We start from the raw sequence: 26,451 nt of genomic DNA on the forward strand, positions 1-26,451 counted from the left end.
TAAGATATAAATTCAAACTGGAAAATAGCTAAAATACTACAATTTGTTAAGTTATATGTCGTTATTGTAGAATTGAATTTGTATGGCTTCGACTTAATAAAGATCTCCTTTGGATCAAAAGCAACTTGATCGATTGACCTAATTGCGAGAACTAATATGGATTTATATAGGCGTTGGTTAACAAATAGAAGGTTATGGCTTAATTCACTCCCTGACCTTTACTGTTTTAGGCATTGTGCTTAATAAAAGCAATTGCGACCAAATGTATAATTTTAAAGTTTTTTAATACATGTGTTAAAATTAAATTGATCACTGTTTTTGTTTCACTTTATGTTACTTTCTTAATGATATTTGACATGTATGTTTTATTTTTATCATATTTTTGTTATAATTTTGGCACTTCTAATCTACGATACGGTTGTTAGTTCAATATGTACCTACTCCTTGTCTCCGTTATATAACATTTTTTTTTGTATTATCTTCCTCAATATTCACATAGTGCGTAAAACGTAGGTTATCATTTATATTTAGTCTTGCCAGCACGTGAAAAACCTAATCTTTATTGCGCCTTAGTCTGCGCCAATATTTTGATAAGTGTCATAAGTTTACAATACCTAACCACGATAGGGCTGACATTGGCACAAAATATTTCATTTACATGCCAATATCATTATCGCCTACTTAAGTCGTTGTCGTTATTGAATGTTAACTTTTTATTATTAATAGTGGTCTTATAGTACACTCACTTAATCATAATATCATAATTATGTGTAATTTAATCACTTTATGTTGTTGGTATTGTACAATTTGTAATTTCCTTAGATTTTATTCGGAAGTCGATCTTGTCTTTTGTGTCCATTCTTTCCACATATTTTCTTCTGGCTCTGAGCTCACTTTCATCCTTTCAAGGGCTTTGCCTCACAGTCCTTAAACAAATGTTTAATCTTTAAGTCAGCAGATAATACATTTGTGATAGAGATATTTGGAATGATGAAATAAATATTGATTAGCATTGCACTAATGGAAACGATACAGACTAACAAGGCAAATTATTGAAATCATATATATCAAGTATTTCTTGTAGTCGTGTTAAATTTACATTTACTTTGATTATAATAGCATTTGCTATCAGTAAGTTAGCATGAAATCTATAACATGAAATCGATAATTCTAGGAGTGTTCCTGCCAAACCTCGACAAACTTGAACGTATATTTTTTTGACACAACACAAATCTAAACAATGTTCGATACAATTTGCCGTAAGGTCTGGCATACTCTACAGTTAGTAAAATTAAGTATATGCTGTTGTAAACTGCATTTGTGCCTTAGAACACTTTGCTACCTAAAAATGTGTGAGTTATTATTTTAACCATAGGTAGACTAGTTTCGCGTAAACAATAAGGCGTAATTTGCTTTACACCATTTAATGAGCGCTCATCCTTGACCGAAATTGAGACGTGATCATTCGAAGATTCGAGCTACGGATACGCGTTTTTTTTTGTAATCAAAAACTGCCCACAAAAACTTGTTTACTACTTAAAACTATCGATGTTTTCTGCGTATAACTGGATTGTTGTCCGATACGATTCCATTTCCTTTTATAATAGGAATGATCTGTTCAAAAGTCAGCAAGGATGGTAAATCGAGGCTCGATTTGAATTTTAAAATCAATGCTTCGCCATTGCTGTGGAACTTTCCATTAGACTAAGGATTAAGAATGTACTTGTTTGAAATGTACTAGCATTGTGTATTTAACAAGTGTACTCTTAGTGACATCATCTTAGCTTTGGTTCTGGCCAAACTTGTTGGGATTGAAATTAACATTCTCAAATGACCATGCGTCCGACCGCTTGATACAATGGGTCTTTATTCAAGGGTTAAAGTCGACAAATGATTGCAATAAGAACCATCGATCTAATGGATTTTAGTGGACGTAGGGGGGTTAGCGGTTGCTCAGACAAGAAGATAGACAGACACTCCTACTGTTTCTCAAATTACATTCTCAACACTGTTCACGGAACTCTGGTTTCATTCGCTATATTTTTTTTGCACTGTCAATCATTATTTATACAAACTGATGATATCGCATCACCCCGGCCGGGTGCAGTGACACGAGATAATAAATTTCGCTTGCGCAAAACCGCAAATAGAATTGGAAATTCTGATCTATCTGAATTTCTGATCGGTCTGTCCTTGACCATAGGCCCGTGGATCCGCGGATTTGGTCACGCAGGTGTCAACTGGTTAGATTAGAACATATTGTTTTAAATTTAAATTTAAATAAAATTTTAAGGTTTGGCTTCTTTGTGTAATTACAATAATAAGGACATCTTTGTAACACCATTATGTAACAGGGTTTAAACTTCAATCAACTTAGCTATCGATAAACTACTAAGTAACCCGTGGTACGTCACGAAGAATATTTTAGTAATAATTATTGGGTTACACAATTATAGTATGTATATTTGCTTCCTACTTTTACTATGAAATAATATCTACAATAGTTGAATCATCAGACATACTTCATCTCAAGTGCCTGACTAAGTAGTTTACGATTGCAGTGGACGACTCTTTGGATAAAGATAATTTAGAAGTTAGAAATAAAATAATATTTGAATATAAGGAAAAAAATATTTCCCGTCACACTACCGGTGAAAATTGACTTGTATCCATGGTGGCACTACTAGTGTCACAGGAAAGTAAAATTATCTTCGACTCTGCCGGTGGTGCCAAGCAGGTTGTACCTAAGTAAAAATAGGATTATATATCGATGTCTAAGTATAATCGAAGTAGTTAAATCTAGTATGGATGATTTCTAGCTCATATAACGAACCGTTTTGTAATCTCACTATTATATTTATTGGTTGAATAAAAAAACCAGTTACCTGGGACCAGTTTCAAACTCTGTGTGAGTGAAACATTATACAATATTTCCTGTTATTTTTAATATTTATCTTGTCATTTATATTGATGTATAATCGTGACCACGTATGAATTATCGTAATTTGAAGCTGTTGACAATATTGTGTCTATTCCTGATCTCTATATGGTAGTCCAGTAAAATGGCAAATAGAGGTAAAATCGTAAGCTACTGATGTAGATAAAGTAAATATAACATTCTGTGGCTTATCGTGTTTGTGAAGATACCGTAAGCCAAGTTGATATTGTGGTTGACGCACAACTTTAAAATAAACAAGACTGAAGCAGTTACTGAGTGGGCTTTAAAGTATTCGCGCCTAGGCTTTCAGTTTACTTTTATCAAACGCTGCTTACGAAGTCTTAAAGACAGCAGAGCAAGTTATTTTGTTATTCTAATTTGTGGGTATGATCAAAAGAGAGAATATAATTAAAGCGAACAAAACTTTTATATTTCCAATTATCCCCAAAATTATAAATGTTTTACTACCTGATCTTCTTGCGTTTATCACAAACCATAAACTTTTGGTTTGTAAAAACATAATTTTTATTTACGAGTCGATATTTTTTGCAAACAAACAGAAACATGAGCAGGTACACTTAGCATGACTAGATTTTATATTTCTACCGTGTACTTGCTGGCTTTTTTCAAGGTGTGCCAGTGAACTCCAATGTACTAACATAAATACCTACGTTAGTACATAATGATGACACAACAAATATGTTGGTAAATAAATTACCTTCGCAACAAAAGACTGAATGAACCTCATTTGTTTTTCACTGATTTAGTTTTTCATGATACCTATAACTTAGAAATGTGTCTGTCAGGTTTTATTTCATGACAAGTTTAATTTAAATTAGTTTTAGTGTAAAAGTATTTATTAATTTCCATTTTCTTTATTTGTAATCATTTCATATTTATTTAATCAAAACTGCAATATAAATTGTTGTAGGATCGCAGGTCTACACGCAACCTCAATTTTGAAGTCGTTACCAAATAAGGGTGTAATGGCAAAAAGGGAATAATCACAGCAATTAATTGCTGTAATTATAGATATTTTATAAATGTTAATAGCTTAAGTTTTAATTGATTAGCATTAATAAAGTGAGTGTAATGTACTTCATTGTCGATCTCATTTTAAGGCTTCAAGCTAAATCAATGTAGAATGTCGTCAATACATTCTATCACTGCTTTTTCATTAGCATTGTTAATGAACTGTGTGTCTATCTCACAACATAGGTGTAAATTGTGGCCGCATTAGATAAGTGCAGCCAGCGGTTTATTGCTCGAAGTGTCAGCTGCGGTTGAGCTGAGAATAACCCGCTTACAATAATTGATTGTACCCGTTCATAACCGCAATGTAGGCTGAAACTAAACTTATTTATATCATCGCAGACTGCAAATATTTATTATTGCTTTAATTTTTTAGTCTGTAATTGAAAATCATTGTTTTTTTTTTATTCGATGTTGTAAAGCCGCTGGCAGGATAGGTCTCAATTATGACTTTATTAACAATACCATACTTCTGATAGACCTCATATTAGCCACATTTAGCCTCTATAAATAAATTATATGCATATTAAATCATCTAGCCCAGATGTAGTGAAAAAATACAAAGTATGATGATTAATGGCACAATAATTTTGAGTGATTAAAGTAGGTATTGCAAAGCGTACTTTATTAATCTCTTAAAAGACTTCGCAGTGGATCTACTTATTCCGATTCCTGTGGAACCTAGATTTTTGATTCTTTGTTACTTTTTCGATTAGAATTGTCGTAATTAAAAATTTGGAATAAAAATTCAAAACATTTGCTTATCGTATAACAAAGATCCTCCTTTGTTTATATTAAAAATATTCATAAGATATAATAGGTATTTATATTGTCTTGTTAAGAATACAACATTTGATGTGAGGAAAAACGAGAAAATGTCCGTGCCAGTCACAGCAATTTTTAGAACAAAAATATTGTGATAGCCATGACAATGGTCATTTCGATGAGGATGGGCAACGGCTTCTTGACAGTTTATAATTTTTAAAGATTCTAAGTTTCAGTTAAAAATAGTGACAGGGGAACTCTTTTTAAACTAAAATTTAGGGATTTCTATTTTGGTCTAGCAGATTCCTTCTCTCGAGAGCTCTCATTATTAGCAGATGTGATTTGTTAAAACAGTCAAGTTCAGAAGCCTACGTAACTTCTCAAAAATCAAAATATTATTATTGATACGATATGTTATTGCGTGCGCAAAAATTAAATATTAAAATTTTGTACATTTCAAAAACAATTTGACTTGTTTTGGTAGACGTTGTATAGAGTTCGGTAGATTGAATATTGTAGGTTTTTCAAAACCTTTTGAGCAATTTTGTAGGCACCTACCTACTTTCTTGTACTTTAATTTCTTCAAAGGGCATCTGTAATCAAAGAGACAAGATGACAAGGCATTTAGTTTTTTACATTTTGCCTGTTGATAATAATTTCTATATAAATAAAATTGTATGTAGTTTTTCCCGTCACGAATGACTGGTTGACATATAATTAAGTTCACTTATTCGTATTGCACCGGTCCTAATGCCTTAACTTGTTTACATATGTGAGACATCGTTAGAATCATTACATTATCTTGGATAACATACAATTCACTTCATGGCATTCCTTCCATTTTTCTAAATTTTATATCAGTTTTATAAGCACCCACCCATGTAATGTCGGGAATTTATTGTTCTTTTTTGGACCTTAATTTTGCGGGATGACTAGTGACGAATAAACATCTTCACATCCACTTCACTCATATCAGCTACATGCAAACTTTCGCATTTATAATAATAGTAGGATAAGGTCCGGTTGTAAAAATTACACGTGTATTCAATTTTCCTGATAAAAGGAACATCAGATAGATAGCTTATCGTTTATGTGAGGTTGTCGACTCAGCCCACCGGCCCGAGCCTCATATGTATAATACAACAGTCGAGAAAACAGCGCAAAAAGTCTACATCAGAATTGCAAATATGCTCGTAACCTTGGATTGGGTGACCGCATAATACATACACCGACAGCTGGCAAAATCAGCTCACTTTGTAACCATCACTCGGTTTAGAGTTCCGCACCTAGGTTGAAAAAAACCCTTTTTGCTAGGTCCAGATTTGTATTGTGAACTGCATGTCAAGTTACCTCGTCTATATCACCGCTGTGTGGCGGTCGCAGTAGAGAATTTGCAATGAATTTGGATGTTGATAATACTCTTCATTGTATTGTATTGACTTATTAGGATCCCGTGCTCCAGAAAGATTTTCATCACTATTATATATTCCCCGCGGAATATTTAAATAATGCTGTCCCTATTGTCACAATTATGATAAGGCATAATGTCTATGACAAATACTATGACTATTGTTGGAGGTTGAAGTGAAGGTAGCAATATCCTTGGTCAATGCTAAAGCAAAAAACTATAATCTATCTTCACTTCCAAAATTTCCACGAGTGTGCAGCCTTGGGACTCCTAGACTCCTAGTTATTTTATCTGAGCTAATCTACTCTACTTAGGACTTTAACGCAAGAAATATGAGAGCAACAGCAGACGAACCTCAGACCAAGAATAGGATTTGTGCTACTATATGTTTTATGCATATCCTAATTGTAAGTAGTATGTTTGTTTTTTCCTTGGAGTTTCTATAGATGTTTACTAGAACCTGTTTAGATGGTAGCATTAAATTATTTTCATCTAAAAAGGAACGTAGATTTTAAACATTACTTTGATTCGAGGTAACATTTATTTCTGATGATTCTGAGTCATATGACAGTACAGTCCATAGTCAACTAAAATGGTGTTGTATTAAATTGCGCATATTAAAATGTTTTCTATACGAATGCCACTAAAATATTAAGAAGGCCTCTCACGTGTCCGTAACACGGGAGTGTAAATCAAGCTTTGTTTTTCTTCCAGAAATTATTTACATTTAGAAAGAGTATTACAAATCAGAAGAACTATTTGAATAAATAGCTGTAAATTTTCGAATTGGACTTTCAATATAATATGCTTAAAATACAGGTGAAGTTAGTTTTGCTTACTTCGATGATTTTCTTATTGTTTCTATGCAATATATTATAATTATTTACAAATATTAGTTATTCATTTTGGGACTTATTTCTGTATTGACGCTTTTGACTCCTACAAAACAACGTAGTTTTGAATGAGATAGCATTTTAGTTGCTTTAACTTGTGCAGGTTTCGTAATTTTAGGATCTTCTTTAAATTTCATGCTATTAATGATTCGTTTAAATTAAGTAAAATTGAGGCTCTACGACCAATTTTGGATGGAATAATTGTCCTGAACAAACACTCATAAGTGTAAACTTCTCCGTGGAAGAGAACTTGGGCAAACATTTGTGACTTGTTGTTTGTATTGGCTTTAGTGCTCGCTTGCTAAGTAGAAACGATTTTTAAGTTACGTAAACGATTTGTTTACTGATATTTCTTAAAAACTCATGCCAATTTCGGGCAATTTACACCAATTTACAGGCTTATAAAATCTACGTACTTGTAAATGTTATCCTATTACAAGTCCTTCTAACTCTCATAGACTAAATCTCATAGACATGTGCCTACTGAAAACATTCCATTTTTTTAGTTATGAATGATCTGGAATTTTCTCCGCACAATATTTTCTGGAGACATTTACGATCTTTTGCTTGCACCACACATGTTGGGACAAGTTTGATACCTACTATTCTTCCCCAAATCCGGATCAAAAAACTGTTCGATCCATCAAAATCCTTTGTAATAGCGTCAGGTGCAGTAGTTGAATTGGCGTACGTGACCCGATTAGAGCGAGCAACGTCTATCCTAAAATATTCCTTTACCGACAACACAAAGAGGACATAAAAAATTTCGTCTTTGGGAATACCCTGGTGCAGTCTCTAATATCTATGCATGCTTGAACACACGTTTTTAAATGATCGGATCATCGTTACATATTCTACCTTATGCCTTATAGTTTTGATTCTAAATTCCCTTTGTGTGTTACGAGGGTCCTACCAATAAATTTTCGATGAATAAGTTTATAGCTAGCTATAAAAGACCCCAAGGGAGCAGTGGTGAGAGTGGCTATTCGGTTGTGCTTAGTAAAATTAAAATAGCAATAGCAAAAGCGGTAACACTTTTAGATTTACGGGTGTTGGGTAATAAAATTAGATAAAAGTTATATTTTTTTGCCAGAGTCAGATTTACTATTTGGGAATTCGATTGCGGAATTTGATAATAACAATCGTCTTTACATTAGAAAAGTGCTTTGATTCCTTGCATAAGTCTAAAAGCTGTATATGTTATGTCTTCCTTTGACTTTATAAATCATTTGCAAAGAGCGTTTAGGATTGTAACGGTTGAAATAAAGGGCACCTCACAAAAGGGCCGCAAATACAGTAGGGCAGGCGCACTGAATGCCTTTGTTGTGGCGTCGTTTTGGGAACAAAGAATTTGAACCTTAAGCTGTTCTTGCCAGTGTCGTAAAATACTTACTAGTAAGACGATAATTCTAAAGAGAAAACCCTCCGTTCTACCTGCTACTAGTATTAACTGTAATTGTAGTACGCGAAATATCGACTTTGAAAGAATACGCAACAGTTCCGAGAAATATACGCAAGGATTTACAGCAGACGTTTTTTGTTTAAACGAAACTGAAAGTGGTAAAATTAGACCTGAATTTAAGGTGGGATGTCAAATGTCATTTTAGTTTGATCTGAACAATACGTGGAACAAATATGGTAACTTAAAGATTTTTAGCAATAACAAATTATATAATTTCTTGGCGGTTACGGCTTGTTTACGGTTTTGACAGACAATCTCAATGATTTTAATGATAATGGTAAAACAAATTCAGCGAATATCTAGTGCTTATGTCACTTGTTAATAAAATATTACCTAATATTTTTAATTCTGTTGGAAAAGGAAATCCCACCAAAAACATTTTCATGTAAAAATGTTGCCAAGACGAGTCTAGTTTGCGTCACATACTCTATACTTTAGTCAAAATGTATGAAAAAGTGGTCAGATCTCATTAGAGCCAAGAAACTTGATATATGCGCCTTAACTTTACCATATCTAACTTCACATTACTCTACATTCTAGTTAAAATGTGTAGCTTGGCCGTTTCGTTACTCTAGAAATAAGATGCCTATGAAATCAACATAATGGTAGCAAAACGACCAAGCCAAGAGGGACATTTCCTAAAATCATCGATAAAAAGTAGTCATCTCGAAATTTCGGCGTAAAATGATCCTTGAGATCATCTGACATGTTTTTGGAGATAAGCAGTGATTGCACAGTGTGTGATAACGCCAAATAACGTCATATCTGTTTACGATTACGAAAGTTTTAGTATCCTATTTATATCTGCTTAATATCTAATGGATCTTCTCTAAATGTTTCATAGTTCATATCGTATCCAAATTACTAATTGCACTAAAATTTAATACAGATCTATAGCTAAGTTTGATTTAATTATAGCGAAACAAAATTGAGATTATCACATAACTACGCACTTCGATTGGCTGGAGTTACGCTTCAATTTGTGAGGGTTATGTTATTGTTATTGTCAGTCACGTAGGCCGCAAGCGAGAGGACCGAAGAGTGAATGAGATGGCACATGGCAGATGATGAGAAAACGATGCTATAGAGTGAGAGGGTAACATGGCGTGACAACAAAAATGGCGGCGCCGGCTGCCGGTTGGACCGGTTTACCCATACCACGTGCGTTTTGCGTCGTGCAGTTGCTCCCGTATTTTGTTTGTCAACAAACACCCTATGAAGGTCATTCATAGGAGGGTTTTGAAGACAAAGAAGTCCCTATTGCATAACATCGTATACAAATAAGAATTCTTACTACGTATAAGAATTTGGCAGACCGGTCTTGCTGGACTTTTATGATTATTTGAGAGGGTATGATGTAATATCTATCTACGAAAACCTAACGAATTCGCCTCTTTCTTTGTTCCCTTTCACTATTGCCTTTAGGACTATTCTCCTATTGGAATACTAAAGGATTTTGGTAGGTTTGTAGTAACGATTTCTTTGTTTTTCAAATTTCTTTGAATAGAATTTAAACCTTTTGTTTTTTATATATTTCTTCCACATTTAACTTTTTGTTACTACTTGCTTATAACTCTTGATTTATCAAGGGTGGAATATTTATCACAGAGACTTTTTAGGACAAACAATTTGCAAATAAAATTTCCAGGAGTACAATAATCAATTTTGAATTGTCTTAATCTCTCATCATCTGCTCAAATGTACACGTTTGTTAATGTTATGTAAATTTGCTAATGTTTTGCACAGATAATGATGCAATATTTATTTTTGTCTTTGAGATATTTTTGATTAGAATTTACTTTTAAACCTGCAGTAAACATGTTGATTCTATAACTATTCTTATAGGATTAATATTTCTACCAACGATGGCTTAACGACGATGAGAAAAAATAAACTACAAAAAACATAAACACGTCAGCGGTGCGAGTGAGTACGCATGCGCTGGTGTGAGAGGCCACAACCACAACGACGCACTGGCTACAGCCGGCGGGGGCTGCAGAGGGGCGAAGGGAGGGACGCCGGGTCGAGCCGGCTCTGAGAGCGGCCCCAACTCTTCAGTTGGATTTTAGAACATCAGACGGGCGGGCGTGTGTAGGATGGATCGTTAACAACACCAGCAGTTTTTCATTCCGCCTTCTAACAGTGTTTGTTTATTACCTTCCGGCACACTTTCCGTGAATCCTTCTCGACTGTGGTGCTTCATATATTTTTTTATTTAGGCGTTTATTTTGAACCTTACCTTTAAACGCCGTTCCGATTTCACGTCGAGAAGGCGGCCGCACAAGTTTGAAAGCGGCTTTTCAAGAGTAGAACACCTACTCAATTCAATATCGCTGTATCAACACCAACGCATCAGGCAATTATCAAGATGGTGAAGAAGGTCTCAGAAGAGAGTGTAGATAGCGGTAAGTGATCACTTCCAAGCTCAAATATGATATTCTGATGTAGCGACTGCTTGTTCATTGAATAAATTACACTCAGTACTGTCTACCTACACTATTTGTATACACCATCTGATTTGTTTGACCGGCTTTTATATCTGCTGCGCAGTTGATAGCGCTGTTGTTATGCAGATTCATATTATCTACTTATAGACGAGCCGTCGCTACATTTTATACTATACAATCAAGCTTATTCTCTCTGATTGCTTATTTTAATGTCTTAAATTCGTGATTATTATCTATTTCCGTATCAATATTTATTTATTTGACTTATGACCTCTAAATTTACAATGAATTTCATCATCTTCGACCAGAGTTTTAGTATGTTTTATCTGTGTTATTTTACGAGTTGTACAGTTTTTGAAAAAGTTTCCTTGAACAGAAACTAAATTGAGTCGTATATTGTGATCTAGTGGGCACTTTTGTACAGTTAACTTTTTATTTTTATTTATAGGTACCTACGAAAGCTTTATCATCTAAAGCTTTTGACTTATAAAATCGTCCCTTTAGAATTCATAGACCTTTAATGAATTCTCTTGAATTTTTAAGCGTTGATGAGCTTTCACGATCAAAATCTGTAGTTTTATAAAATATGTGCGGGTAGATTGTCACGCCGCATTACCGTTTAGATTGCAGTTAGGTATAGATTGAATCGTTTTGTTTATTTCAATGTTTCAATTTTACGTGGATTCTAATCCTTATTTTACTGACATTTAAAAGTACTCTAAAAACTGACCACACTCAACATGCAGCAGTTATATGCAGTTTTACGATCTGAGAATGACGTGAGATTATTGTTATTGTTCGTTCAAGTTGAAAATTACTCAAGGATGGAAGTAAAACTATAACATATACGCTGACTGATAAATTTATTGTTCATTTGACTTGATTGCAGGATAATAACCAAAATGTCTAAAATGCTTTGTAATTATTGTAATAATGAGTCTCTAAAACAATTTCTTTTCTTAGATTTGTTTTGTGTTTAGTTTCAAAGGTTTGAAATGAAAATGTCAAAGTTCACATAACTGGCAATAGTAAGGACGTTGACCGCCCCGTAACTGAAGCTAGGTTTGATAACTTTGCCATTTCGCAATATTCTTATTCAGCCAAATTTGAGCTCTGCTATATTGGGATTTGAGTAAGTAAATACTGCTTTCTCATCCTCATTTTTAATGAATCTGCTGTTATTCTGTTGTGAATGCTATAATTACAATTTTTACAATCATTTGGCGCATATGAATAATTCATTTACCTTTTGAAATGTTTCTTGAAAAAATATGAGAATCTTTGCATCGCGTATTTACAGATCAATAAAGTCAGTCAAAGTTAGTTCAGGGATAGACTTATATCAGAATCTAAGACCAACTCACGGTCATTAAAATAAACAGAAATATTCGAAATGGTATCCGAAAAGGATGGCAAAAATTCAGAAGCGAGGAAGTTGTGCTAAATTACTCGTACAAAGTCAAATTGTGTGTATTCTGTAAAGTTTGCTTCGTATTTTCCAGCGTGATATAAGCCCATTGTGTTCTCGGTTCATTTGCCGTGAAATACCTACACAAATAAAAGGATGACTTTCTTTTTGGTTTCTAACATAGAAGATTTTCTTCAGAAATTGTGGATCATGAGTTGTATTGCTCTCCTCCTCTATTCTTGAAGTCTCAAAAGAATTAAAAAGTGTCTCTCGTTTGAAGTAGGTATACTTTAAGTAACGTTTTTTGGTGAAAAAAATCCATTATCTATTGTAAAAAAGAAAAAATTAAGTCATTCTAGCATTAGGTACTTCATTATAACAACTGAGTATTCCATTATTTTAACTGTTGACTTCAAATATTAAATGAAAGTGAAAACAGAGAAATATCTATCTGCATGTTAGGTATTTCCACTTTATTCAAAAGCTAGTCACTTCTTTTATTACTATATGCCTGTCCTAAATTAATTGTGACCAATTCATTTTTTCCAGCTTTGTTCCTATAAGCATTGTGAATAATATAAAATGCGTGTATAATCGAATGAAATTTCATTACTCTCAACAACGTCGATTCGCCGTGGCCGCTGAAGCGCGTCTCCCCACAGCGTTCATTGCCAAGGTCATCTACTAAAACAAAACAAGTCTCCAGTAATTTACATTACGTTATATGTAAGGCCTTGACTGCTATACCTACAAAAGTTTTGTATGGTGAAGTGAAATAGAAAAAACGAATCACTTGTTTAAAGATGCAAATCCGATTTGTAAAGTTGGCCAAAGTAGATGTGCCAGAAATACGTCAAAGTATTTTCTTGATCACTGCTGATTCATTCAACGCAGTAGATCTTCCCACTTGAATAATTTAGGTGATAATTAAAATGTAGAACTAAGGATGTAGGAGCAAAATATCAATAAGGAACAAATCAAAACTTCTTGAGATGCAAATACATCACGTAACAACAATTTGATATGCAATTTACTCAATGTTGATTGAAAATCATTCAATCGCATCTATCGGCGGAGTAATACAGTTCTGAGTAACCTTGACCGTGACGGACTTCCATGCCATGCCCTGTTCGCAACATACCCCGCTCCCCGTCCCCTTCAGTTCTACTGCGTTTTACTTTTCGGATCGATTTCCGACGCCGCCGCTAGTTGCAGGTCCCATATCATGCGAGTGAAGAGGTGCTATATATTTTGTTGCTTCTGCTCACGTCATATTTGCTATCCCTATCTAGATCACACAGACTACCTATTTCTGAGCTGTTCTGTACTTAGCTTCAATTCGAACATTGAGATGAATGAATCAGTACTATATCTAAATATCTACTTTGTTCTTATTAGGTATGCAGTTTATCGATCAACGTATTATGATGTCGTGGTCTTAAGAGGGTTAAAACAGTGAAAGTGGTTTTATATGCACTGTCGTTACTTATACTTTTATGTGTCTTAGTCGAAGTTTCACCCAGATGTTATCTAGTTTAGTGCCAGTAGCTGTGCCAGCCGCCTTGCCAATTATTTAACAGTTGGTTCTACTTCGAGCAGCTAGACTTTACTCTCCCTATACAATTATTATCTATGTGATTAGATTCAGAAATGACGACAGGGATGGCTGAGTACAAAATACTTGCGACGACGAAAATACTACTATGACTAATGGTCTCATGTTAATAGGCTAGATATAATCGTATGCCTTTGTGATTGAGAGATATTACAGAGCAATTGGCTACAAAGTTAAGAGCAATTGCATACAATTAGAAAGTCGTTGGTTTCGCAGCAGCTTTAGGGTATAAGACAAAAGTATAATAGGTTATGATCAATAGATTAATAGAGAGCGTATTCGTGGCCAAGTGTTAGGCACGAACAGATTAGAGAAAGTAGACATAGTCCTACCTAGGCTTCGCTGAGGTGACGATTTCAGAAGCAAATAATATGCCGTGCCTATCACGATTAAAATTCTAACAATCACTGTGATTGAGCAAAACGCTATCGAACAACATATTAATTCAACAGTGTCTAATGATTTGCATGTTGACTCGATTAATTTGCGTAACTATGACTCAATGTTTACTAAGTTTACATTTTAGATCAATTAAGAAATTAAAAAATATTGTATTGTAAATAACCTTTCCCATTTGACATGCTTTTGTTTGCCTGTGTAGAATTTAAGGTCTGCTATTGTTTGTATGCAAAGCCTCGGGCAAAGTTAGAGATCTTAAAATTCTTGAAACATTACAGGAGGTATATAACACTTGTACGGGTGCGGTCTGCGAGAGTTTTTACATAACCATTGCCACGTTGGCACTGGCGTGCAAATGTTCTGCCACGTGTAGCCGCGTTTAGCCACCTCACGCGACTCGATGTATGCGATACTCCAGCAGTGTTCAATTTCAAACTGCGGTGTTTACATACATACATACCTCGCTGTAATTTGTTACGATTGATACTTGATCTTTATATGAAATAAATTTACCATCTTGAAAACGCTCATCAGTTACAAATGGAAGTAGTTTATGTTTGGAGTGATTTAATTCTACAAACTTTTAACGAGGTCAATTGCGATCCGCTCATCATACCTACCTTATTTTATATTTTTTACGTTTTAATTCTTGATGTTATCCAATAACCGGTAGGCGAGAGTCCGGTCTCAGTACCTGATCTAGAAATCCGTTACTATCTTGCTTCAGCATCAAATTTATAATAGTCATTTCTAAATTCTGTTTATTTAGTAGCTAGAATATTGCGGTCTCAATATGCATTTGGATTCATAGGATAATTCAATAATAACTCATGTTTACCTACTCAGTATGGTAATAAATGTTTATAAACAAATTCTCGATAACAAATCATTGTATGAGTTTAAGGAGTTGAATTGTTAATTTCTATAAACATTTAGAGCAATTTGGTAGGTACCATAAACAGGAAGTTTCTGTGTTTGAATCGGGCGGTCGTATGCGTGGGTGCGCCGCGAACCCCGATTGTTACAATAGTTCGCTTATTGCGCATTGGCTTGTTGCTATTGCTATAATGTAAGTAGATACATAGTAGGTAGGTATTCACACCCGCGCTGAGGTCATCGCGTGTTGTTAATTGTATAGTTTCGCCTGTTTTATCACTTAAACTGGGTACTCAATTGACGCTTTAAACGCATAATTACACGCATTGTTTATGTATTCATCGAAGATCTAATTTCGTGTACGTCACATTGTTACACGTCTGTTTGATTATATTGTTTGCTTGATGCGTAACTTCGGCTTTGAATTGAACAAAGCACTAGGAAGACGACGTCGTGACATCGCTTTAAGTTTTATATTACCAGCATATTCGTTGCCTTCCTGCACGAGTTTCATAGGAAGTTTATAAAATATGCGTCACACATTCATGCCGAGATTAAGATGTTTTTGCTGTTATCTTGTTACTAAGTAGGTATTGAAATGTGGGTTATGTTTGCTCGTTGTATATTCTGAAGAATTTTCTTCAGAGAAAATTATTCGTAATCTATAGAAATTTATCGAATTTTGGAAATTAGCGCCGGAATATGGGTGCATTATTTAGAATGTGTGATTCCCTGGCTAGTCAGTAGCTGGCTCTTACGAGAGCCGATGATCGCGTAACGTGTGGGCGCGTATGCGCAGCTATGGGTGCGGCCGCGTAGGTCGTTGAACCGGCTTTGTTTGCCAACTCAGCTGCAGTCACGTCTCACGCACGAGATAGCAACATTAGCCATTATCAAAGACAAATTACACATCACAATTCTATGTGAAAAACATTTGTAATATACGGGAACGATGAATTATTTCACCGTATTAATGACTCACCTCGGACACAGTCCCTTCCGCGTTTTCGATACAAGCCCACACAAAAACGTCGGTTCATTAACATCTTTTACGATTAAGTCTCTATTATCAGCGTTCGCATTAAATACTGAACAAAAACAGTAATATCTACTTGCATATTCCGATGTGTTCATAATATCGTTGGTTATGCATCGAGGCATAATTTCAAAACCAAACACAGTGAAAATGTTTTAACAATGGGCTGGCACCAAAAGCGAAGTGAGAGCTGTCGACATGGCCCGCGTTGTTATTGTACTTGTGTGGCATATATGAGCTCTGCGATATTTCTGCTCGAACCAACCAAGGGCCGCGTTTCACCTATAGTTGCTTTTTTGTCTACGTACCAATTTATTATTTGTGCTCTACAGTTATACTAACTTTAGCTTCGTGTATTTCGTTTATAGAGTAACGTTTTCTTCATTTACTTCATGTACATGTTTATCTCGTTTCGAAGACATTATATCATAAGTAATTTATTTCAAGGAATTTTCATAATGTACGATGTTGTATTATTTTATCGGATAAAACTTGTTGCAAAATTGATATACATAGATACGATCGTTTATATTGCACCTTTATCACTTCTTAATCGTATTCAATCATCAAAGTTATCTGTGTAGTGTACGTACAGTTAGTTAATATTTTATCCCAAAGTGCTCCTGTGTATTGTGACGGTACAACCGCCTGTCTGAATTCTCAAATCATTCTTTTTCAATGAGGTTTGGTCCCCTTTTTGAGAATGCTTATACACTAACGTGAAAATGTGTTGTTATAGGCGTCGGCCGTTGCAGCAGCCAGTCGGGCAGCGAGCGGGAGACGGACGAGGGCCGCTCGGAGCCGTCTGCGCCGGTGGCCATCCCCGACAGCGAGGACCTCCAGCGGCGCAAGGAGGAGGCGCGCAGGCAGCGCCGCAGGAAGAAGCGCTCTGGCAGCTCCGTTGTCACGTCATGTTTCCAAGGTGAGAGATAGTTTAGCCTGTGGTTGGTGAGTCCCACTGCTGGGAAGCCTGTCTGATCTTTTTTTATTGGGAACTCTGGTAGGAATTTGTTTCCTGGTCTACCTCTTCTTCATCTATAATTAACTTCTTCTTCTTTAACTATAATGTAGCCAGAGTCTGGGTTTGAAAATACTATACTTTCAGTATAAATTACTAGCTGTGGCCAGCGGCTACTCTCGTGTCTATTCCAAATTTCATCAAAATCGACCCAGCAATTAAGCCGTGAAAGCGTGACAAACATACTTAGGCATTTATAATATTAGTACGGAAAAAAATTATTTTATTGTGACAGTTTGTTACCTATTTCTTGAAAAGTTTTTGTCATACGTTTTGTCAGAAATGCGATGAGTTTAAAGAAAACACATAAATTTTCTTTAATGTAAAATGCGAAATTGGTTCGATGAGCTCTTCAGTCGTAGTGAGAATCCTTTTTATAGCTCAAATTACCAAGTCGATGAAGCTGCAAAATCTTTGTTTCCTCCAAAGTCAAAGTAATTTTCTCAAGTGAAATTAAATCCGCCCACACATTAGTTGGGTAGGTACTCTGATTGAATGGTATTCTCGGCAGGTTCAATAAAGATTATGATTGGTACACCGCTGGGTATATGAGTAGCCAGGGAAACGTACTAGGTTCTGTTTGCCTCTTAGTATTCGCTGATCACTTTGAATCTGCATGTGATGTTTATTCTAGGAACTCCTTTAAAGTAATAAACCACTTTAAATACTTGAATTGCGTCTTCACAGGAACGCGAGTCAATTTATGTTAATTTCATTTATTACATTGACTTGTGAGCATTTAATTACTGGAAGTGTTTTTGGGCCTATGCCTGTTGCAATTATTTCTGGCGCTGGATAGTATTACGTCCTAGTTGGCAAGTTGACACGTTCTTGTTGACGATGCACTAGACAATTGATTTTTAAAGGCTACACGTAAGCTTTGCCAATTTATAACAAAGAAACGTCATAGCAATATAACACATTTCTTGATTATTTTTTATACCTTTTAAAATTACAGCAAGCCGAAATAGATTCTAGCCCAAGAGACATCATTATCCTCCAACAACAATACGTTTTGTAAGACTTATCAATACACTGAAAATTTTTGAGTTTAAAAAGTCTACAATGGCCCCCGCTTTCTATTGACCTCTAGCCGTCAAGACTCTTGAAGCTTAAAAAAATGGTCGATATTTGTGTAAGAAATATATTATGAATTGTTTACATTTGTTCACAGACCTGTACAAGTTGACGGGCGAGGTGCTAGGCGAGGGGGCGTACGCTTCGGTGCAGACGTGCGTGAACATCTACACTGGCCAGGAGTTTGCAGTAAAGGTCATCGACAAAGTGCCAGGACACGCCCGCGCCCGGGTTTTCAGGGAGGTGGAAACCTTCCACTACTGCCAGGGACACCCGAACATAATCCAGCTCATTGAATTCTTTGAGGACACTGACAAGTTTTACCTTGTCTTCGAGAAGGTTAGTTTCGCTTATTTTCAAATATTTGTTATCAACCTTAAGATTCTTTCTTCGTATCTTACTTTCGGTAGTTTTTGACTTTATCGCGTTCGTACCGACAGACGAATGCGACAGGAGAACTACTTTCTATAATATGTAAGGATGATTGTTTTTCTGCTGTAACAGGATCTTACTGATAATAATGTACTTTAAAAAAATATAGATGTGATCTACCATTTAAATAAAATTGCGTATTCATAGCCGCCATTGACGTGTCTGAAAAATGTCTATATATTCTGTTTCTTCATCTCCAAATATCTCGTGATAACCTAGCTAAGGTTAAGTAATCATGAATCTGAAAATTGTTATTTTTCGCGCGAGAATAACCACAGAACATTAACGATGGTTCTGTATTAGTTCCATCATTAGTTCCATTCATTATTGTCTATTCAACGTTGATTAGAATTATATACGCCGTGCCGCTGCACCTGACATACGTCGAAGGCATTTCAATTTATTAACATTATATTCAAGGCATTACTCATCACTCTGAAAGGAATAATATTGTAAACAGTTAGTTTCATTGTTATTGTGGCTACAATTTGTTGAAAAGAATATGAGTAATCTGCACTGCAATTTAAAAAAAAATACATTTAAAAAAGATATGTAAAGGAATACTCTAAAAAACTTGTTTAATTCGTTTCATTTCTAAAGTGTTTATCTTTATCGATTTTATTTACATTTTTTATTATGCTTTGCTTATGAAACCCGTTTCTATTTAATGGTATGATTTAGGATTAAAACCTTAAGTAGGTCGTAGGTAATTTGTATTATTAATTTGTTAATAATTAACTTGATATTAATTTATTAATACATTTAAATACGTAATGTACCTAAACTAAATGACATATTGTAGGGATTGAACCTTATGTGGGTCGCAGACAGCAATAACATTGGTTAGTAGTTAGTTACTCCTTGATACGCATTTATTAATAAATTAAATGACGTACATTATGTTTTATCGACTTGTAGTTACTTAAACCTATAAATGTGTTGATAATAATAATAATAACAATAAAAAATATTATTTATATAGAACAAATTTTAAGATTTATATTATTATGTAGTACTAGCCGCGCCCCGATGCTTCGCTCCCGTGAGAATTTCGGGATAAAAAGTTTGCGTGAAAGAGTGACAAAACATACAAACAAACACATCCTGCCAATCTTTCGCAATTTATAATATTAGTTGGATTGAAGCGTGAAAGGTTGACTGTTTGTTTCTCTTTGTAGTTTTTATAGTCCAACGTGTACTTTTACAAGCATTTCATCAGATTGCATTGATTCGTGATGATACAGTCAGCTAGGAAGGAATATGTCGTATAGTAGTTGGTACGTAATTGCGATCAGGAAGGTTAGAAGAGTCTGTATCAAGTATTATCACGCGTCTCGGGTGAAAGTCCAAACAGATTATTGCAATTTTTATCTGGTTTTTCCTTGTTAAGTACTCTCCTGTGTTATCAAATAATGTAGACAGCCAGACACGCCATTCCCTACTATTGTTTACAATAATAATATCGACCTGATGTAGGTACTCCACCTCAAAAGATATCATTGATGTTGTCATCAGGTTATTGCCTATGCATACTGTGCGGGTCAAAAATCTGCGAAGACAACTCACATCATGTTCTTTTGTAAATATCGTTCATTATTGGTTTTCTTTTTTGTAACACAAAAATTCCCTCCTAAAGCAAAGTTCTCCCCTTCAGTTAGTAAAGGTTGTCGCCAAAATTCATGCTATAAAAGGCAGGGCCGCATTTTATGAAATTATACTATAGTGATAGTTATAGTGTATGACCTGGGGTCAAACAGACTACCGCAGACGGAACAGTAACTGACAGCAAATTTTCAGATCAACGGCGGTCAACTCCTGTCGCGCATACAGGAGCACCACTACTTCTCAGAGCCGCAAGCGGCGGAGATCGTGCGCGAGATCGCCAACGCCCTCCACTTCCTCCACGGGAAGGGCGTGGCTCACCGCGACCTCAAACCAGAAAATATACTATGCGTGCATCGCGACAGACTCTGCCCGGTCAAGATCTGTGACTTCGACCTCGGGAGCGGCATTAGCTTCACTTCGAGCCTAGCCAGCCCATTGGCCACACCGCAACTAATGACGCCGGTGAGTTCCATATTTGATTTTTTTTTTGGGCGAGTCTCGTTTACAGTATTTATTACGACATATGGACGTAAACTGACGGGTACTTACAATAAATAAGGCAGGCCTAGTGATAGATGGGCGAATGAGCTTTGAGCTTTCGACAAGAGATAGGTGGAAAAGACCAGGGATAGGTACATGAACAGAAAGTGAGGAAGCTTTTTCACTATTAAAAAAATTGATTTCCTAACAACTGTCAGTTTAATTTAGTTTTAATTTTTGAACAGCCAGTTACGAAAAGTTCATTTATTTTGATTAAACAGTATAGTCATATAACTGAATATATTTTGATTGCTAATCGGTAGCTATTAAAATTTGAAATTGCTACTTACAGTTTTATTGCCCGCTGAAGTTATATTTTTCGTAAGCACGCTATTACTCTGAGTTAATTATTTAATCAGCTTATATAAGTGTATAAGTATAAGCATATTTATAACTGAATCATACCTATATCTATGGGTAGGTGACACGGTAATCTATATCAAATAATTAATTTTTTAGGTATATGGGGGATGAATATGAAACGTAAACATTTAAACATGGCACCACCTCGATTCACATCCTTGTAAACAGTCTACATACTTATATTAGTGTTATCCATCTCAATCTTGACATTTCTGATAAGAGATAACAATCTTATGCAAACAAGCCTACCGACGATACAGGACGTCGTTGAAATTAAACTAGGCATTTGTATAGTTTTCATTGCTTATCATTTATCAAATGGGTATTTATTTGACCTCGATGCACTGTAGCTTTTATACATGCAAAACATGATTTATTTCCTATTCTTATCATCCGCATATCGAATTAACACAGATGTCCATTATCTTTCAATAACATACATATTAGGTAGGTATATATGTTAATCAGTATTGTTGCTATTTTAGTTACGGTGATGTGCCTTCTGTTCTGGTAACACAAGTAGGTACACACTTAATTATTTCAGTACGATAACGAAGTTCATTCGCGTATGGAATCAGTTTTCAATTAATACACAACAATTTTTACAATTGTTATAGCTTGATAAGAATTTTTTGTTGTGTTTTCAAAACTAAGAAAATTTACCTACATATATTAGATTTTTCGCTGATTTTATTGACGATTAGCTGTTAATATATGCTATTATATTGTCATTTAGTCCATAAAAATGAGTAATCTAAGTTTAGTGACGATTCCATACAATATTATATCCGTCTTTTACATTAGCGTTAATTATATTAGTCATGTAACTATATCGTAGGGCCAACATGACGTGACTAACGAATATTACTATAAATCACAGTTGTTTACGCAATGAAAATATCAAGTTACTATTGTATTGTCCGGGCCACCGGATAGTAGGATAAAGGTGGGTATAGACACCACATAAACACGGTTGTGTTGATCCACATGGTCTTGATCCAGTGGAATCCTACAAGAATTAGGTCGTTTATCCAGCGATTGTTTCATCCGATAAGCTTGTTGTGACACTTTACGGCATGGGTAGACATATGGGTGGGATTAGTAGGTAAACCACCCAGGAACTTCAAATATTTTAACATATAGAAGCGTGAACACCAAGTATTTAACATATTTCCAGAAGCTTCTTACAGAAAATATTTCTGTCAGTTTACACTTTAGATACAATCCATGTGGCGTTTACGGATTTGCCATAAAATACTGAATTCTAGCCAGGACCGCGTACTTGAAAATTAAAGAACTGGTAAGATGACGAAATAAACAAATAAATTGTTCTAGCGGCGCGTCCCGGCTTCGCACGGGTAAAACTATTATAAATTATACATCTAAACCTTACTCAGGAATAGAATAGAAATAAGTTTATTCAAAAAACTACAGACACACACGTAACATCACACTATCTATTTAAAAAACCCGCATCTAAATCCGTTGCGTAGTTAAAACTAGCTACTTTGTTTTATACTATGTAGTAGTATAATGACATGTAGTGAAGCGAGCCTGATCGCTGTGACAGAGCTTCTATACAGACAACCTTTTCTAACCCAAAATTTGTTTGCCCGCAGGTCGGCAGCGCGGAGTTCATGGCTCCGGAAGTGGTGTCGCTGTTTGCGGGGTCGGCGGCGACGCACTACGACAAGCGTTGCGACCTCTGGTCCCTGGGGGTGATCGCTTACATCCTGCTGTGTGGCTACCCGCCGTTCAGGGCCGACTGCGGCTCCGAGTGCGGCTGGGAGCGCGGCGAGAACTGCCGCGCTTGTCAGGACCTGCTCTTTAGGTCCATTCAGGTAATTTATCTTCTCTCTCTCTCTCTCTGTCTGACCGTTTTCTCAGTTTTTTTACGATCCATAGCAATAGAGCGTCGATGTTGCTTGTCGTTTCTCTATTTTCTATTAAATCATAATTTAACTTGTCACCAAAATTTTAAATGTTTTCTAAATACCTAGAACATTATTTCATCGACGTAAAGTTCAGGCTCTAGGCTTTCCATACTTTTTTCCTTAAAGTGACATTTTTTTATTTATTGCTTGTTTGAAGTTTCACCCAGTACGTTCGCATTCGTCTCTTATAAGTTTTCTCAATTTTAAATATCACGTAATGTGTTTTTTCCAACAGGAGGGCCGTTATTCGTTCCCCGAACAAGAGTGGGCGCATATTTCCTCCGAAGCGAAGGACCTGATCCGCCAACTGTTAGTACGCGAGGCGTCACACCGGTTGAGCGCGGAGCGGGTGCTTCAGCATCCGTGGCTGCGGCGCGCCGACTCCATGGCGAGGTTGACGCCGCTGCAGACTCCCGTCAACATCAAGCGGTGAGTTGTGTTGCTCTGTTAGTACGCGAGGCGTCACACCGGCTGAACGCACAGTCACGTGATAGTAAACTGTTGTGATTCAGTTGACATAACACATTTTATCTAAGAAGATTGATATAAAGATTAAAAATAGCACAGTAAGAATAATAGATGTCATAAAGGTAAAACATTAAAAATGTCAGGTAATTTGTCGACATTACTTCAGTGTAATAAATAGTTATCTTGTCCACAGGAATATGTCGGCGCGCAATCTGTCCAACTTCGCCGAGTCGGCCATGGCTGTGCACCGCGTGATCCAGCAGCACTTCTCCATGAACTACTCGTACATGGAGCGGCCGCCGGCCGTGCGCTTCTCCAAGTCGTGCTATCCCAGCCCCGAGCAGGGCGAGCTCTGCCCCGGCCGGCCGCGCTGCGCCGACGCCTGCTGCGCGCCGCTGGGGCTCTCGCCGCCGACCGAGTCGGAGCTGCTCCGCCGGCGGCTGCAGGACAAGCCGCCGCTCCCCGTGCATTAGCCACACAACCAACCAACCCCTGCAGCAGTATCGACTTGACGGCGATTTACTAACGGTGTCTCTTGCTGACTTTATGGACTCTGAAATTAGCGCTAGCGTTGAGTACACTTGTTTACATGTGACGTTCCCAGCGAAAATTGACCTTATTGTGTTAATAGTGAACTTAAACACGATTTCTTGATTATACGTGAAATATATGACTAGACTTTTGAGGACCTTTTTCGATGATAATGTCACAAATATTAGCGTGCTTGATTAGGATAGCGGTACGCTTGTTAAATTAGCAATAAGTGCTCCCAGCGGAAGGGTTAAAGTCACAGTTCAAGCACGTGTATACGCGCGTCGCACTGGACTATTTTGTCTTCTTTCCCTCTCTCTACTAGAGAGAGAATGAGCTACAAGTCGTGCCACAGTCCGTCTCTTGTTAACCGCCGTTGGCGTCTCGACGTCGGTCGTCCCTGGCCCGAAATGACGCGGCTGGCCCGAACATTCCGCCGCGACGATACGACCCACCGCGAATATACTTATTTTACCTCTCACAAGAATATACTAAAATGGACTCTAATGCAATGAGCTTAGAATTGATGTTTCATGTTCGATATTCCAAATTTTAATTGGAGAACATTGGTCTAAATCCGATCAAGTCTTTCATTCGCGCACATATTATCTAGCCAAGTGATTGAAATCAATTCGAACCGTACCTATTATCTAGCTGGCACCACTAAACGAGCGCGGACGGCAGACATAAATTGATACAGACTAATAACTTTTGTAACTTTCTCTGGAATGTACTGTTACATAATATGCTTATTGCATTAAAATTTATTTTTATCGATGCTTGTCGGAAGTAAAATAACTAAGAAGGGAGTGCAACATCCGCACGGTAGAATCGGCTCGGATTGTGCCAACGGAATAATTCCACCAGTGATAGATATCCGAACGCAACGCGTACGGTACATATGAAGCTGAAACAGTTTTATTTGAGCCTTTTAAAGATATATTTTTATGAATAAATAAAAACGACTGAATAGTTTTTATCGATATGTAGAGTATTTGTGAGTTTATGTTGAGGCGGCCACCGCCGAAGACCGACGACGGTCGATAAATATCGTATTATATTGAGATAGTTGTGCTGATCTACTTTATTATCTTTATATCGACTACAAATTATTTTTGGATTTATGAAATCCGCAATTGAAATTGAGCTTATGTATTTGTGTAAATCGCCTTTCGTTTGTGGCCTATCCTTTGCAATAAATAGAAATTATGTAATTTTTCGATGGCGTTTTTGGATACTAGTCTGTTTATGTGATTGTTTTTTTTGCATTTTTACCAACGATGGAAAAACCACATCTCATTAATTAAGATTGAATCAACAATGTTTTTACATATAAGGGAGTTATGGGTGGTATATGACATTTGCTGAGGGTGCAAGTGTATAATTTTGCATAATTACTTTTGATGTTAGAGTACAATAAGAGTTAGCTTACATTGTCCAGTTAGGCACTTGGCTCGAGAAATGTCATGTATTGACTCGAGCTGTTGGTACGTTAAGTGTTGCATGGGGTTCCATGGAACTGCCATAACAATGTGATCAGTTTGAATACTTTTATATTGCTGAAGAGTGAAGTTGAAATAATGTTAAGTGTAGACTTGCTAGACTGTAATCTGCGTACAAACTTGATTGGAGAAAGACTCGCGAAGCGCGGTACCGTTGAGCATATTGTTTATATTTTCACAAATTTTATTATCCCCCCATAGATTATATAAGTAATTCGTTTTTATTTTTGTCCGCTGGCTTTATCCAATCAATTAAATGAATTAGATTTAACGCAGTAATTTGTTAAAATTTTGTTTTCGACTAAATCATTGATTTAAACTGTCATTGAAATACAGATGTTTGAATTTTCGTATTGGTTTTCTATTTGATCCCATCTTTGAGATTGAGGTGAGTACAAGCCTGACGATTACATTGAGAGAAACGTGGGTTACATGTTTATCAGTCTACCTATGTGTAAGGTATGTTGTACCTGTAGGTATTATAAATCGGAGGATCTGGATATTCTGCCGAGATATTTTGCCATTTATAATACTAAGCATTTTGAGTGATAGACACGCTGAAGAACTGTGATTGTACAAGTATCTCGTATGTAAAAATATTTGTGTGAAAATAGTACTGAAATGAATAAATAACTGCTGCAGTCAGGTTTATTAATGGGAGTGTTTTATTGCCAAAGAATGCTACGTGCCCTTATTTAACAT

At 36.1% G+C, this 26,451-nt stretch overlaps 1 protein-coding gene across 2 annotated transcripts in view; it reads left to right on the forward strand.

Annotated features, from left to right (window-relative positions):
* Positions 1-26,098, forward strand: part of LOC128671076 (MAP kinase-interacting serine/threonine-protein kinase 1-like) — a 60,572-nt gene extending 34,474 nt beyond the window's left edge. Inside the window, exons 1-7 of one of the 2 annotated variants that reach the window (XM_053747221.2) lie at positions 10,543-10,903; positions 17,019-17,201; positions 18,472-18,713; positions 20,604-20,873; positions 22,934-23,155; positions 23,484-23,677; positions 23,910-26,098. In XM_053747221.2, coding sequence (XP_053603196.1) covers positions 10,867-10,903; positions 17,019-17,201; positions 18,472-18,713; positions 20,604-20,873; positions 22,934-23,155; positions 23,484-23,677; positions 23,910-24,189 — 1,428 coding nt within the window. In that variant the 5' untranslated portion in view covers positions 10,543-10,866 and the 3' untranslated portion in view covers positions 24,190-26,098. Of the gene's footprint in view, positions 1-10,542; positions 10,904-17,018; positions 17,202-18,471; positions 18,714-20,603; positions 20,874-22,933; positions 23,156-23,483; positions 23,678-23,909 lie in introns of those variants that run through there. The other variant, XM_053747222.2, reaches the window with a different exon arrangement.
* Positions 26,099-26,451: the final 353 nt, after the last annotated feature.

This window comes from Plodia interpunctella, chromosome 6, assembly GCF_027563975.2.
Source record: "Plodia interpunctella isolate USDA-ARS_2022_Savannah chromosome 6, ilPloInte3.2, whole genome shotgun sequence".
Classification (NCBI taxonomy): domain Eukaryota; kingdom Metazoa; phylum Arthropoda; class Insecta; order Lepidoptera; family Pyralidae; genus Plodia; species Plodia interpunctella.